This window comes from Leptodactylus fuscus, chromosome 5 (genome assembly GCF_031893055.1).
Source record: "Leptodactylus fuscus isolate aLepFus1 chromosome 5, aLepFus1.hap2, whole genome shotgun sequence".
Lineage (NCBI taxonomy): Eukaryota > Metazoa > Chordata > Amphibia > Anura > Leptodactylidae > Leptodactylus > Leptodactylus fuscus.
The window spans coordinates 148,982,143-148,997,351 of record NC_134269.1 but is presented as its reverse complement, the minus strand read 5'-3'; the positions used below and the strand labels follow the sequence as shown (position 1 = coordinate 148,997,351).

At 42.2% G+C, this 15,209-nt stretch overlaps 1 protein-coding gene across 1 annotated transcript in view; it reads right to left on the bottom strand.

Moving 5' to 3' along the window:
- TMCC3 (transmembrane and coiled-coil domain family 3) overlaps nucleotides 1-13,805 on the bottom strand; it is a 48,487-nt gene extending 34,682 nt beyond the window's left edge. The window contains exon 1 of the mRNA XM_075274492.1: nucleotides 13,582-13,805. Coding sequence (XP_075130593.1) covers nucleotides 13,582-13,659 — 78 coding nt within the window. The 5' untranslated portion in view covers nucleotides 13,660-13,805. The remainder of the gene's footprint in view (nucleotides 1-13,581) is intronic.
- Between the last annotated feature and the right edge of the window lie 1,404 nt (nucleotides 13,806-15,209).

Here is a 15,209-nt window from a genome sequence, read left to right as displayed (position 1 = left end):
GCCTGATCCCTCCCTCCATTACATCTGCCATAAGTGTATGGATGGAAGCCCCTCACCGCACACAAACATGCCACAGACATTAAATATTTTTCTGTAGACCATTGGCAAATGCAGCTTATTGTATGAGCAACTGCTTACTTTATGTGTAGGACCACCACCAACATTGGATTTCACTCATTTGATTTGGATCTGACAGTGGTCTATTACTATTGTTTGACGAGAATAAGCCTACCTATACAAATCTGAAATCTGTTTTAATACATTTTCCATGATAGTGCATCTTCAGTGTCAGCAATTTGCTGACCTAACTGTACTATCCATTAATAAATAATGCCAAGTATCCCCCTGGTCATGAAGTGACTTTTTTTATTATTATGTCTGCATCAGTTGACATTTCAAGAAATAAGAACAAGCCACCTAGGTATTCGTGGAAGATGTGATTCATCCAGTACATACTGCCTAGGAGTAATAATACATAGTTAGATAGTCATCTCATTTACACCATACAGTGAGATTAAGTAAGGAATCTCTTTCATGTTGTCTGTGAATCATGAACATCACCGCCTTATATGCTGGAGGATCACATTATAGACAGCACAAGTGAAGGAAGACTTCAGTTATAGTGTAATAAGATTGTATTGAAAGGTAAAACCTTCAGAAAGTAAAGTCAACCCAGGTCCTCTATAGATATACAAGGGGTCCGTAACAATCAGAGGTGTATTCAACCACATACTTATAGTAACAGTGATTGTTTTACACCCAAGAGTTGGAATCTTTTTTAAGATAATCACACACCACACACGCCTACTCTGCTAGGATATTGGGGAAACTAAAATGGTGAACCTGAAAGAGTAGGCATCTCTCTCAGGTCACCCTCTGCTTATTGGTGGTTCAGGGATAGCAGCTAGCATCTACATTTGTCTCTGCTGCCCGCATATTGTAAAGGCAGCAGGGATAAATGCCAACAACTGTGCCTCTACCATTACCAACACCACCTATAGCAATAGAGGAGATGTCATGGCTTTCACTTTAAATCAGGCTCTGAGATTAGTAATGTTCCGGGTGGAGTGTAGAGAATACTGCTGTATTGTAAGTCATAAGGCTGTATATTTTGAGTGTGTGTAGCTAAAATGTTATCAGTCAGAACATAAGTCTAAAAGGGCTGCCCATGTGTGCCAGTGGAACAAAGCAGGGTCTGAGAGCGGTCAGATAGGAAAAGGAACGTATTGAGGGAAGGTTGTTCATGAAATTAACATTATCAGCTATTGGGGGACAAGCGAGCGCCCCTCTGTCCCCATACAAATAAAATCTTAGTCCATTACTAGTACGTTAGGTCAATATAGTTATGTATTTCCACTTTTTTTTTTTTTTTTTTTTTTATAAACAAGAAAATAGCAATGATTTCGTACTTTATTTTCTGACCTACATAGAATTGTTTACCTAGTTGTTGTGTATACATCGTGCAGAGCATCTGTCGGAGATATATTTGCTTTACTTTTTTTTTTTTTTAATAAAATGTATCAGTTAGACCTCACACATAGGAACAGCAATATAAATCTATATTACTGTGCAGTTGGCTCCATGTAACACCTTTAAGCCCTTCAATGTGCTGCACTATTCAGAATACTCACCTAATATCACATGCATTGCTATGAATGCCCATAGAATAATAAGCAGCTTTTTGGAAATCTGAACAGTTGACAAGTAGATGTAGCCTTAAGGCTACAAGAGTTTTCATACGGTGTTTTGTTTCCTTTTTCAGGCATTTTCTAAACTCAGCTAAAAAACATTTGAAAATGCAGAAATGAAGAAACTGCTGGACACAATGACCAATATAGAATAGGTGCAGCTCATAAAGGTAGAACATGTATAAAGGACAGCCGCCATTTTCTGTTTCTCAATCCACTTTGGCTTCAAAACCCCAATCCTATGGTTGCACCCTAAAACTTAACTGTAGCTCCAGTTAATTAACCTACAAAAACAGCATACTATACTGTAGTACTATATGGCTAAGGCCCCACGTAGCAAGCCGCAGCCATAAAAAGCCTATGGCAGAAACATGTTAAGTTTTTTTTCTGTCACATTTTTCACAAAGTCCAGAGTTTTTTTCTGGGGCCTTTCTGCTTTTATAGAGATAAGATAAGATAATCCTTTACTAGTCCCACTGTGGGGATATTTCAGTGTGTTAGAGCAGCATAGTAATACAGATACAGGATAATGGCAAGTAATATATTACAGAAGGAGACACACAAGCTCAGAATAGCAGATAGAAGAAGAAAGAAAGAAGATTTCAGGATCATTTAGCTCTCTCTCTTCACTTGGTCTGATGTAGATTATACAGCCTGATCGCGGTTGGAAAGAAGGACTTGCGATAGCGCTCCTTCTCACACTTGTGGTGAAATAGACAGTCACTGACAGTGCTGTCACGGCTCATACATGGGATAGGATTTATTCTCCAGTATGGAGCTCACCACAGACAGTATCCTTCTGTCACCCACCCCCTGTACTGGGTCCAGGGAGTTCCCCGGGACAGAGCTGGCCAGCATTTCCCTAGGTATAATAGACATGCTTCAATTTGCAAAAATGCCTGCATTTTTGAAGTCAAAGCATTTCCACTGCAGATTTTTTTTTTTTTTCTGCAACAATGGGCCCCAGCCTAAAGTAGGAATATTTTTATGTGCTTCAGTTATTTTTCCTCTACTGGTTAGACCAAAAGGTAAAATATGTGCCAAGTAGTTTGACACTGGAAATACTTACAGTCCAGAATTGTATTTCCTGGACAACCCCTTTAAAGGAGAAAGTAGGAATCTCAGCAGCAAAAGATCCCATTCACACTGAGGAATCTGGACCTGGCGTCATAGATCACAATAAAGTATGAATGGGAGCTAAAAAGGGTCTTGGGACAGGCAGTGGTCCAATCACCAAGGGTTGTATCAATTCTGGCCACCTGAAGAGAGGTGCTCCTGTCTAATCTGTTATGTGCCTGCACTTTCAGGACACAGCTCATCTAGGTCTATAGACAGTAATAAAGAAATCAAGAAGCCATCTTCTTGGGTCACAGTGTCCACCAGTTTATTGTAACTCATCCTAGACTTATTACACTTATTCATTTCTTTCATAGACAGCAGAGCAACAATTACTCAATGTCCTGAGAGCGCTGCCATATCAAGAATAGAGTAATACTTTCTATTGGAAAGGTTTTAAACAGTATGTTCCAGCACAATGTTAATGTTCTGTAGCACAGTCTTTACAAGGCTGTCACAATGAATTATGGCAGACAATCGGTGTGAATCGGTATCCTAAAAGAGACTGCAAAAAAGGTTATTACACACTTAAGCAATTGTGCAGATCTAGATTATATATCTACACAGTATTGCAGATATATAATATTATATATACACATACACGCAAAAAAAACCTCTGAAAACAACACGTATTAAAGAGGTGATCAAGTGTTATTGCTTGTATAGATTGTATAATATTCCAATATTAGACAGCACTCTGATTCCTGTGCTATGACTGTAAGGAGCTGTGCACCCGTGTGTCCATCACGACCATGGACTGATATTACAAGTAAACAATGAATCACTGCAAGCAAAGATCTAGAAAACCTTGAGAAACTCATACAGAAAGTATCATGGAAAATTGTATACATTTTCATTATGTAAGCAATATTTATTTGCTGAAACTGGACAACCCTTTTAAAAGATTATCTTAACCGTCAGAATGACAAGCTGACCCACTCGGGCTCAGATATGGCCCCTCTAATGGTAAGCTGCTATTGAGCATCCACATTTTCCCTGCAGAGCATATCCTTTTACATGTTAAAGGGCCAATGTAGGAAAGCCCTTTAGTTTTCAGTGCAGCAATTTCACTAATATAACAGCACATAAGAGAATCAATCAGTCTCTGGTCACATTATGAGGGACAAGGAATGTGTTCTAGCCGATTATAGTTCCAAATAACTTCCCAGTCTGCCAAATTTGTCACAATGACAACAATTGTCTGTAAAACAAATACGACACAGTCAGATCCAGGACAGTAACACAAGTATATTCATGTATTCCTCTTCTGCAATGGTACATTAGCAATAGCTGTAAGAAAGCTTTGTGGTGTATCAAACGCACCCCCAATACACCAGTAATGCAGGCATACAGCCCCTTTTTAATATGTTAGTACATTTCATTTCAGATTTCATAAGAAACTAAAAAGGGGGAAAAAAGTGCTGAACTCCACATGTATAGACAGTGTCCCTATGGCAGCAGGCATAGCCTGTACAGCAGTGCCAGGATGGTCTCCATACTCTGTTGTATGCATAAGTCCTAAAACCAAGTTCACACCTAGTGTAGCAGCCAGGATGCTGAACCGCTGCTACATGAGACAACTGAACTTTTCAATGGGGAATTGTGGGTGGAAAACCCAAAGCATTTACAGCAGCACCAGCAAAACGGATAAGATTTTACCAAATCTGACCCACACAGCACAAACCTGATTTGTGGTATGGATATTAGATCTGAACTAGAGATGAGCGAACAGTGTTCTATCGAACACATGTTCGATCGGATATCAGGGTGTTCGCCATGTTCGAATCGAATCGAACACCGCGTGGTAAAGTGCGCCAAAATTCGATTCCCCTCCCACCTTCCCTGGCGCCTTTTTTGCACCAATAACAGCGCAGGGGAGGTGGGACAGGAACTACGACACTGGGGGCATTGAAAAAAATTGGAAAAAGTCATTGGCTGCCGAAATCAGGTGACCTCCATTTTAGACGAATAGTGGATTTCAAATCCGGGTCATATGAGAATGTGAACTTTGTGACTATGAGACAGGGATAGCTGTACAGGCAGGGATAGCTAGGGATAACCTTTATTTAGGGGGGAATGTTATTAAAAATAACTTTTTGGGGCTCTATCGGGTGTGTAATTGTGATTTTTGTGAGATAAACTTTTTCCCATAGGGATGCATTGGCCAGCGCTGATTGGCCGAATTCCGTACTCTGGCCAATCAGTGCTGGCCAATGCATTCTATTAGCTTGATGAAGCAGAGTGTGCACAAGGGTTCAAGCGCACCCTCGGCTCTGATGTAGCAGAGCCGAGGCTGCACAAGGGTTCAAGCGCACCCTCGGCTCTGATGTAGGAGAGCCGAGGGTGCACTTGAACCCTTGTGCACCCTCGGCTCTGCTACATCAGAGCCGAGGGTGCGCTTGAACCCTTGTGCACACACTGCTTCATCAAGCTAATAGAATGCATTGGCCAGCGCTGATTGGCCAATGCATTCTATTAGCCCGATGAAGTAGAGCTGAATGTGTGTGCTAAGCACACACATTCAGCTCTACTTCATCGGGCTAATAGAATGCATTGGCCAGCGCTGATTGGCCAGAGTACGGAATTCGGCCAATCAGCGCTGGCTCTGCTGGAGGAGGCGGAGTCTAAGATCGCTCCACACCAGTCTCCATTCAGGTCCGACCTTAGACTCCGCCTCCTCCAGCAGAGCCAGCGCTGATTGGCCGAATTCCGTACTCTGGCCAATCAGCACTGGCTAATGCATTGTATTGGCGTGATGAAGCAGTGCTGAATGTGTGTGCTTAGCACACACATTCAGCTCTACTTCATCGGGCTAATAGAATGCATTGGCCAATCAGCGCTGGCCAATGCATTCTATTAGCGTGAACTGAGTTTGCACAGGGGTTCTAGTGCACCCTCGGCTCTGCTACATCAGATTGCTACATCTGATGTAGCAGTGCCGAGTGTGCATCAGATGTGTAGTTGAGCAAAACTGACTCAGCACTGCTAAGTCTCTGCATTCGCATAGGAATGCATTGGCCAGCCTTCGGCCAATCAGCGCTGGCTCTGCCGGAGGAGGCGGAGTCTAAGGTCGGACCTGAATGGAGACTGGTGTGGAGCGATCTTAGACTCCGCCTCCTCCAGCAGAGCCAGCGCTGATTGGTCGAGTTCCGTACTCTGGCCAATCAGCACTGGCCAATGCATTTCTATGGGGAAAAGTTAGCTTGCGAAAATCGCAAACTGACAGGGATTTCCATGAAATAAAGTGACTTTTATGCCCCCAGACATGCTTCCCCTGCTGTCCCAGTGTCATTCCAGGGTGTTGGTATCATTTCCTGGGGTGTCATAGTGGACTTGGTGACCCTCCAGACACGAATTTGGGTTTCCCCCTTAACGAGTTTATGTTCCCCATAGACTATAATGGGGTTCGAAACCCATTCGAACACTCGAACAGTGAGCGGCTGTTCGAATCGAATTTCGAACCTCGAACATTTTAGTGTTCGCTCATCTCTAATCTGAACCATGCAAATTCCCATTTACTCTCAATGTAATGCAATCCTCAGCTGATTCTAGACATCCTGCACAATTACAACTCAGCGGGGTACTCTGCGTCATGGAAATGCTGGGGATTTTCATGGCAAATTTCACTCACTGTTCATGAGTGAAATGTGAGCCAACATACGTATCAGATAAAATGGCTTTTTCTCCACTTCTGAGACCTCTCCTTCGCACTCCTCACTCCACCGCTAATACGGATTGTGTACCCTCCAATTCTCTGCTAAACTCTGCTCCTCTTTGCAGAAATTCAGCTTTACTTGTTGCAGATTTTGCTGCATTATTTGGAGGCACTGTGAAAGTGGCTTGAAAAGAAATGGGAAATATATAGGATACACTAATACATCTCCCTTCTGTTGAATCAACTCCTGGCTTTGGGTCAAAAATCTAAAAAAAATTTTAAAAAAGTCAGCTTTTCTGCAACATTGGGCCTCAACCTAAAAGAATTGACAGATAATCAGTTCAGTGAGGGATGGGGAGGAGGGAGCTAGTGAAGCAAGTGAGAAACAGACGCTGAGAGACGCTGATGCAGTTTCTAGTGAGCGTTGCACCATACCACAGTGCGGGATTCACAAATATACTGGTAAATACTTCCCTATAATCTCTTCCATGATGTTGTGATATCACTGTATATGAGAGTTAGGCTAAGGCCCCATGTAGTGGGCTGCAGGAAAAAGGCACTGCTGATAAATTCCAGATAAAAATAAAGGTTAAAAAAAATTAAAAATTCAAGTTGCTCCTTTTCCCTAGGTCATCTATAAAGGTAGAAACACAATGGGTATCCCAACTTCTGAAAATGCCAAAAATACAATGAATGCCATAGCAAAGAAAAAAAAACAAGATGGCCAAACCAATTTAACCCCTAGCTGGATTCTTGTACCTGGATCTAAGATTTCATTGCTTTTAGTAGCAGTCACGCATCATTTCCCACATTCTGACTCAAAGCTCATTAGGCTCTCATCTACACTCGATCTAGTCAGAAAATCTGCAGATAACTACAAACTCACCCAATCCTTTTACCTATTATAGATAGACCCAGCAGTGAGTAACACAGTAATAGGAAGCCAGGGCTACATGTGAGCCAGTGCCAGAGCTATACTATTGCAGGGGTTTTATATTAGAAGTTGAGCACGTAATATCAGATAGGGAGGCAGCAAGCTGAATCTGCACTAGACATTCAGATATGGAATAAGCAAAACAATGGAAGGTTTTCCTGTCGCTCTGGCAACATCATAAACTGGTGCAATGTTGTCAGAAGGATAAAGCCACATTAGAAGCTTACTTTATGTTAAACTACCACTGCATTTCCCTTCCTTATAATCTACAGGGATCCTGACATGAAATTATAGATCCTGATAGACAATGATATCTGGGTGACAGACGCAGAGCTCATGCATATTATTAGCAAGTATCCTACACAGGTAGAAGGGGCTCCATGTCATAACAAACGATTGATATTAAAAATCCTATTGTGTTTATTGTCATCCACACAGTGTCTCATGTGCCACACCGGCTTATTTCAGCACACTAAACCTTCATTTATCCAATAATGTTCATGGAAATCTGCAAAATGAGCATGTGAAGCTGGGAAACCTTGTAACAAAATCCCTGGAGAACAGAATGGGAGGAAATGAAGCGATTAAGGCATTTACCTTCAAACTCAACTATTTTTGTCACCCACGTGACTCTAGCCATGGCATGGATACAAACTAACTGAAATAATCCATGGAGCAAGATCATATCCATTAATAGATTTTTCTGATTAATTGCTCAGCCCTATTGCAGGGTTTCTCTCTGGTCTCTGTCTCCGCATTGAACATGTTCCGCATTATTTTTGCCTGAAACATCGCTTTAATAGAGATATGGGTCCCATACTTCAAAAAAAAAAAAAAAAAAATACTCAGGCAGGCAGATTTTTTTTCCTCTTGTTTATTTTTTAAACTAGCGATTTTTTTCTGCCCAACTCCCATTAGGCCCTGTTCACACGGGGCAAGAGGGGGCGGATTTCGGCGCTGACACCACGTCATAATCCACCCCCTCACAATAGTGGTCTGTGTACACCGCTAGTGCTCTTTTTTCCGTGAGTGGCATGCTGCCACTCACGGAAAAAAGAAGCGAGCTGCCCTTTCCTCAGGCGGATTCCATGGCTGATTCAGCCGCAGTGTCTGCCTCGCGGCAGCATGCTCCGATCTAGGCCCATTCATTTGGGCCTACTCCGGACCGGAGTGCCGTGACTCTCGGAAGTCACAGCAGGCGTATTTTAGTCCAATTCAGGCGCGGTGTCCCGCATCAAAATCAGGACCAAAATAAGCTCCCCCTTGCCCTGTGTGAACTAGGCCTTAAAGGGAATGGGAGAGTTGGGCAGAGTTTTTCGAGGCGGATTCCACTCAAAATCAACCTTCATAAAACTCTGTCTGAATATTCCCTAACACCAATGTGACAGTAACATAATACAGAGGGTGACACACATAAGCTCAGAATAGCAGATAAGAGAAAAATACTAGGAGCCATAGCAGCTAAAGAAAAAAGAAAAGAAGACTTCAGGATCATTTAGTTCTCTGTGCAAACTGCTCTTTGCTTGGCCTGATGTAGATTATGTAGCCTGACCGCGGTTGGGAGGATGGACCTCCGATAGTGCTAGTATTAAATTACTGTAAAACAACTTATAAGTTTACCATTTACAGGTAGGAAATGGTCAAATGATCTGCATTGAAACTGAAAAACAATACAATCTACACACTGTTACACTTATTAGTGTTCACGTGGATTGTGTAAGTAACCAAGACATGTTTAACAAACAGCTTTCAAGGTGTTGTGACAATAATCGCCAAGTATACCTGCAAAAATGATCGAATAAATCAATTAATATGGATGACAATTGGCCATTTGTATATAATAATGACTGCTATTAAAACTCTTACATGTTAAACACTCTGTCCCAACTTCACCCCGCTGATATGCCTTGCTAGTACAAATGAATTTGTGCTTGAAATAGCTACTTGTCATTCGCCTCATAACAATTTGGAGTTTGTTAAAGTGTGTGTAGCCATGTCACAATGAAGGGAGGGCCCGTTACATAGTTATATAATACTCTGCTACAGGAATACTATAGGGAATATGAATGACCTGGGCGGTGCAAAGATAAGGAATTGAACACAAGCCCCTGCAGCACAGGAAAGCTAGCAAGTTCCTGGAAAATATAAGCAAGCCTCACTCCAGGGTAATGCTCTTTCAAGCCTATTCATAAGACTTCCCATTCAGTGCCTGTGTCTGTGTCTGTGGCTCTCTGTAGATATGCAGTTTGGACTGGAAAAGAAAATATCAGCATGTCGAGGCAGCTCTGAGTCATGTGGAGAAGTGATAGAGACTTTGTACCAATAAATACTCAACATGACTTGAGACTTGTTTATTCAACCAAAATGATGGCCATAATTTCCTTGTGAGGTATTTATTAAATGAAAAGATCTTCTGGAATCTGGCCAGGAATATGACGCCGAAATATCAGAAACAAATACAGCCACATAAAACAGGTCCCAAGTCTTAGTACCAGGAAAGGTAATATTAGCCTACCAGAGAGCCTATGTGAATATGCTACAGATATATATATATATATATATAATTTTAAAAAAAATATTATATGCAGACACACAAACAGCTACCCTGTGAAATACTTTTGACACTGGAATTGCAAAAGTGAAAAACAAATTGTGAAAGGGACTGAGCTGCAATACTAGGCACAGCTGCTATACAGCCCCTTCAGTTAACTGAATGGAGAGGTCGCACCAGGAGTCAGATACCATGATCTAACCAAATAGGCAATCTATATCAAAGTAACAGTTACTGGTGTGCACATGGTCCTGTCCCGACACGAAGGAAATGCTTGCTACTACGCCAATCATTGGCTAAGACGAGTCACTGCTGCTGTCACTGACCGGCTGAGGCTGGTTCACATCTGCGTTTGGGCCATTCCGTTCCCCTATTCGCATGAAATATATGTGGAGAGAAAAGTCCTGCAGGCAGTCCGTTCAGGGGGTCCCAAAGCGGACTCCCAGAATGGAAACTGAACACAGATGTGAACTGGGCAAAAGGGGGCATTTGTTTTGTATCAAAATGGGACCAGGAAGTAGAGACCAGCAAGACCTGATAAGCAACTGAATGAGAATGGTGCAGGTGTCAGTGAATCAACCATCTGACTCAGAAATACATATAATGGTCAGACAACCCCTTTAACTTGCTGTATATCTATGGAAGGGGTCACATCCGCGTTCCGGTTGGCCGGGGTCTGCCAGGTTTCTTAGATTTCTTTAGTCCAACCTAAACATTAGCTGCCATAGGCTGTGATAAACCAGGCTTAAAGAGAAACTGACACCGCCGTGTTATGTTACAAACAGATCAATGCAGATGGTAACATTAGAAGACAATTCAATTAAAGGGGTAGTGTTTTGCGGATAACCCCTTAGGATTAAAGCAGCCCAGGCAACCACCTGATGAGTGTTAGCCCTAGCAACTGCTCTATTCTGATGCCTTAATGTAGTATTACATATCAGCCATTCATTTGTACGCATGCAAAGGCTCATGCACATTAAAAGCTATTAGAGCTCCATACAACCTTTAAATTGTGCAAAGCCATCATAGAGACCCTTCCAATGGATGTTGCATTACAAAGTAAGGCTAGGGCTGTATAGTAACACTGCCATCACATATCACATGGATGACAGTCATAGTACCTCGCTGCCTTCAAGTAATGAAAGTGAATGAGGTCTCATTGTGACATGTAAGCTGCTGCAACATAACAGTCCTCATGGATTCTTGCCACCATCATGCTGCAGTTGAGAAATCAGAACACAACCTCATTCACAATCATTACTAGTGATGAAGTCAGCACAATGCGGTGATCATTGGCTGTGCCTTGGCCAGAATCCCTTTGCGGCCCTAGCACTTATTCTCTCCTTGAAGCACTTTTCAGAACTATCTTAAAGCATTCTATCGAGGAAGTTTCCTTTGAGCCTCTTCCAGTTATACCTTATAATGAAGATTTGTTAACTCAATTATGATAATTTTCTGTAGTTTTAGATAAAATTCTACCGAATGCCATATGAGTGCTGTCCGGCAAGTATACCTATATAACACCCATCTTTACTTTATGTTGCCATGAGGGAGAATACAGATGTGCCATTCTGTAAATTTCCTCCTGGCTTGAGGTACTGTGAGATAAGTGACACAAGGTGGCCAGATTTTTTTAAAAATTCCTTTTTGTCATTGTCATGCAAAAGTTCTCTTTTCAAAGCTGCTCATCTCATGCCACTCATATTGGGACATTTTGACCCAAGAGGAACGGTAGAAAGGACACGTGTAGTTTTTAGTCACACCAGTTGTGACATCTCTATTTGGAATGTGCCACAGCTCACAGATAGATAGATAGATAGATAGATAGATAGATAGATAGATAGATAAAGATGTCATCTTAATCAAATAGTGTTTCCCCTTGTAAATCAGGGCCTCTGCTACCGAAATGCTGCTATTTCTGTCAGTAGGCAAACTATCTCTTTGGAGCAATGAGGGTGTTGCCACTTAACTCTGTGGAGCAACAGAACTGTCCTTGTTACTCCAAAGAGATCCTTTGCCTACTAATAGAAATGAGGTACTGATTCACAAGGGGGAAACACTATTTGATGTAGGTGACCCTAACCTAGTTAGGACATATGGTGCATGTAACCAGTAAGCAGTAAACCAGTCCGAGTAAGTCTCTCCCAAAACATTGCATACAGCTTCTCAGCAAATGTAGAGGAAACACATTTTAGGTTTAATGACCCACCATCATGTCATGGAGCAAGGCAAGTCATTTTAGTGACAGGCACAGTCCATTATTTCTGGGCTTGGCTTACAGATTCAGATAGACAGATAAGTTAAACCCTTATGTCAAGTTTCATCAAATAAGCAATAAAGTAGACAGGTCCTTTATATTGAGTAATACTACCAATGGTGTATGAAGAGAATGCAATGTAGCTGGCATTATAGTCCAAAGCTTGGTACTGACCCATTTAGGCATACCTCACACTACTAAACTACTACGCCAACACCTATATGGTTAACTGTCCTTTTCATGAACAGAAAACTTTCATACATCTGATCAGTGATGGTCTGACAACTCTGACAAGCATTACAACAAAGTAAAAGTGGTGCTAGAAAGAAGCTCAGCTGCATTAGTAAATACAAGAGCTATTGTAACATTCACATAAAAGTCACTTACATTCCTATTGATACCAACAACAAAAAATTGTCATTGTCCTGTGTAGAACCTATGTTGTGTCACTATCATAGATGGAACCCACAGTCATGTTGTGTCACTATCATAGATGGAACCCACAGTCATGTTGTGTCACTATCATAGATGGAACCCACAGTCATGTTGTCTCACTATAATAGATGGAGCCCACGGTCATGTCATGTCACTGTCTTATGTAGAACCCACACTTATGTTGTGTTATTGTCGTATGTAGAACCCTCTGTCATGTTGTGCCGCTGTCATAGCTAGAAAACACAGTCATGTTGTGTCACTGCCATATGTAGAATCCTCTGTCATGTTGTGTCACTGTCATAGAAAGAACACAGTCATGTAGAGCAGTCATATTGTGTCATTGTAACACAGAACACTGACACAAAAGTGATATTTGCGGTGTTCTGTGACACCTATTATATTAGAAGACATTCAAATAAATAAACAAACACCAAAAGAAGATCAGAAAGAGAACATGACCCTGGTGTTGTCAGTGGTGTCATGTGTGACATATTCCTCATACAACAAGCCATATTTGTATACATACAAGAATACATGTCTGTCATAGTAAGAACCTGTGGCAGTGACAAAAATGACACAAGCAAACTAATAGCGACATTTAAAGGCGCAGGATGAGTCATGTCCGTGTGTAGGTATATACATCAGCAGCACACGTCAATGGCTATACGTACACTGGAGGTATGGGAGCACAGCCATAACACAGGGGGTGCAGTACTCACAGACCTACCATCATAGTCTACATATAGATAGATATAATGGCGCCTGAAGCATGCACCTCATGGGAGCGCTGACTGGAGTGTACGCAGCACATTGTAACCTGCATCATACACTCCAATGGGTGCACGACTCAATGTAGCCGACTCCTGGAGAACTACAATCCCCAGCACTGACACGAAGCATGTACGGCATGGCTGCTCATTCGCCCGCACACCACTGATCTCTCACCCTGGTCTTGGTCCTCTGGTGCCTCTCAGGATCAGAGTAAGTCCTGTCCACGGCTATTCCTGTGTCGCTGCCCGGCATGGTGTCTGTGCCCAGGAGGAATGCTGAAGGATGGATCAGTACGGGCACGCTGCCTGGCACATACTGGGAGAGGACAACTAGCTGGGGATCCCCCGACTACACGGCTCCGGGTCCAGAGCAGCTGTCCGTGCGTGTGCAGCCCGGGAGTATGTCTGTGTGTGTCAGGGTGGATAGAGCCACGCCCCCTGCATGCTGCTGCACCCTTACACTGCCGGAGGGGAGCTAGCACAGAGCCTGAGGAAGAGGAGGCACAAGCATTACCTCTCACATACCGCCTAATACATACAATACTGCCACACTAGTGAACTACCAAAGGTCTAATATAATCTATTGTTTTATGGGTCAAATGATATTTTCAGCAAATTCAATGCTTGCTGCAAATGACTGGGTCTGCCTCAAAGGGCATATCCGCCTCAACATGATAGACATTTCATGTATTTTATTAATATTTATATAGTTTCTAATGAATAATTTATACTAATGCGTGAAGGCTGTCGTATAAGTCCGTATACCTTCATCTATGAGCCAAACTGTGTTTTTTATACAGATTTTGGTGTTTGGGGGGCTTTTTTTTAGCTAAAGCCAGGAGGAAGAAGTATATAGCCGGAATCCGCGTCAAAATCTGGCTCAAAAAAACACCTCCCATTGAATTCAATGGGTTCCTTTTAGCACAGGTGGTTTGTTCCCGATCACGGAAAAAAAAGAATGCGACATGCCCTTTCTTCAGGCAGATTCCGCAGTGGAATCCACCACAGAATCCACGGTGAGACACCTCTCTCCTGACTAGGCCCATTCATTTGGGCCTAATCCAGAGAGGAAAGGAAATGCCTGACTGGCTCTTTAGTGACTCTTTAGACAGCCCCAAAAATGAAGACTGAGGAGGAGGAGCCTGGAAGCATCAGGCTATGTTCACATGATGAGTTAATACCAAGCATGCTTTTTCCTTGACTGACCCTTGAATTTGCACTGTAAGGTTTCCTTCCTTTGCATTTAGTGGGACTTATCCTCATGTTATGCAGTCATATTAAGTTTCGTTCCACTGCCAGAAATTTGCAGAAAATTTTCTGAAGTATGTGAACAGATTTGTAGAACACCCATTGATATGCATGGAATTCTAATTTCACAGAATACAATACAGAATACAAACCGATGTGAGCATAACCTTACAGTGAGTCATCTGACATCCAGCCATTGTGGACAAAAGATTCTGGTGACTGGTGATATATTTTTTTTAACTTTGAGCAATGAAAGATTAATGCAAATCAGCAAGTATACAAGCAAATCTAACAAGCTAATATTCTGAATCAGCTTATACAGAGTGGCCAGGAGCAAGAACAAGTACACGGCTAACATGCAAAATGGGGCTTACTTGATTATATGTCCATGCATGTATACTGATATTAGAGTCTGCAGGGGACCCAAAGCTGTACTAGTCAACCAAGAGGTAAATAAGTTCTGTTAGGCCGGGACTCCATGGGATGGACACAGTAAGTGCAAAGTGGATGGGATTCATGCGCACATGGACACGATTTCCAAAACCGTTGCGGTTC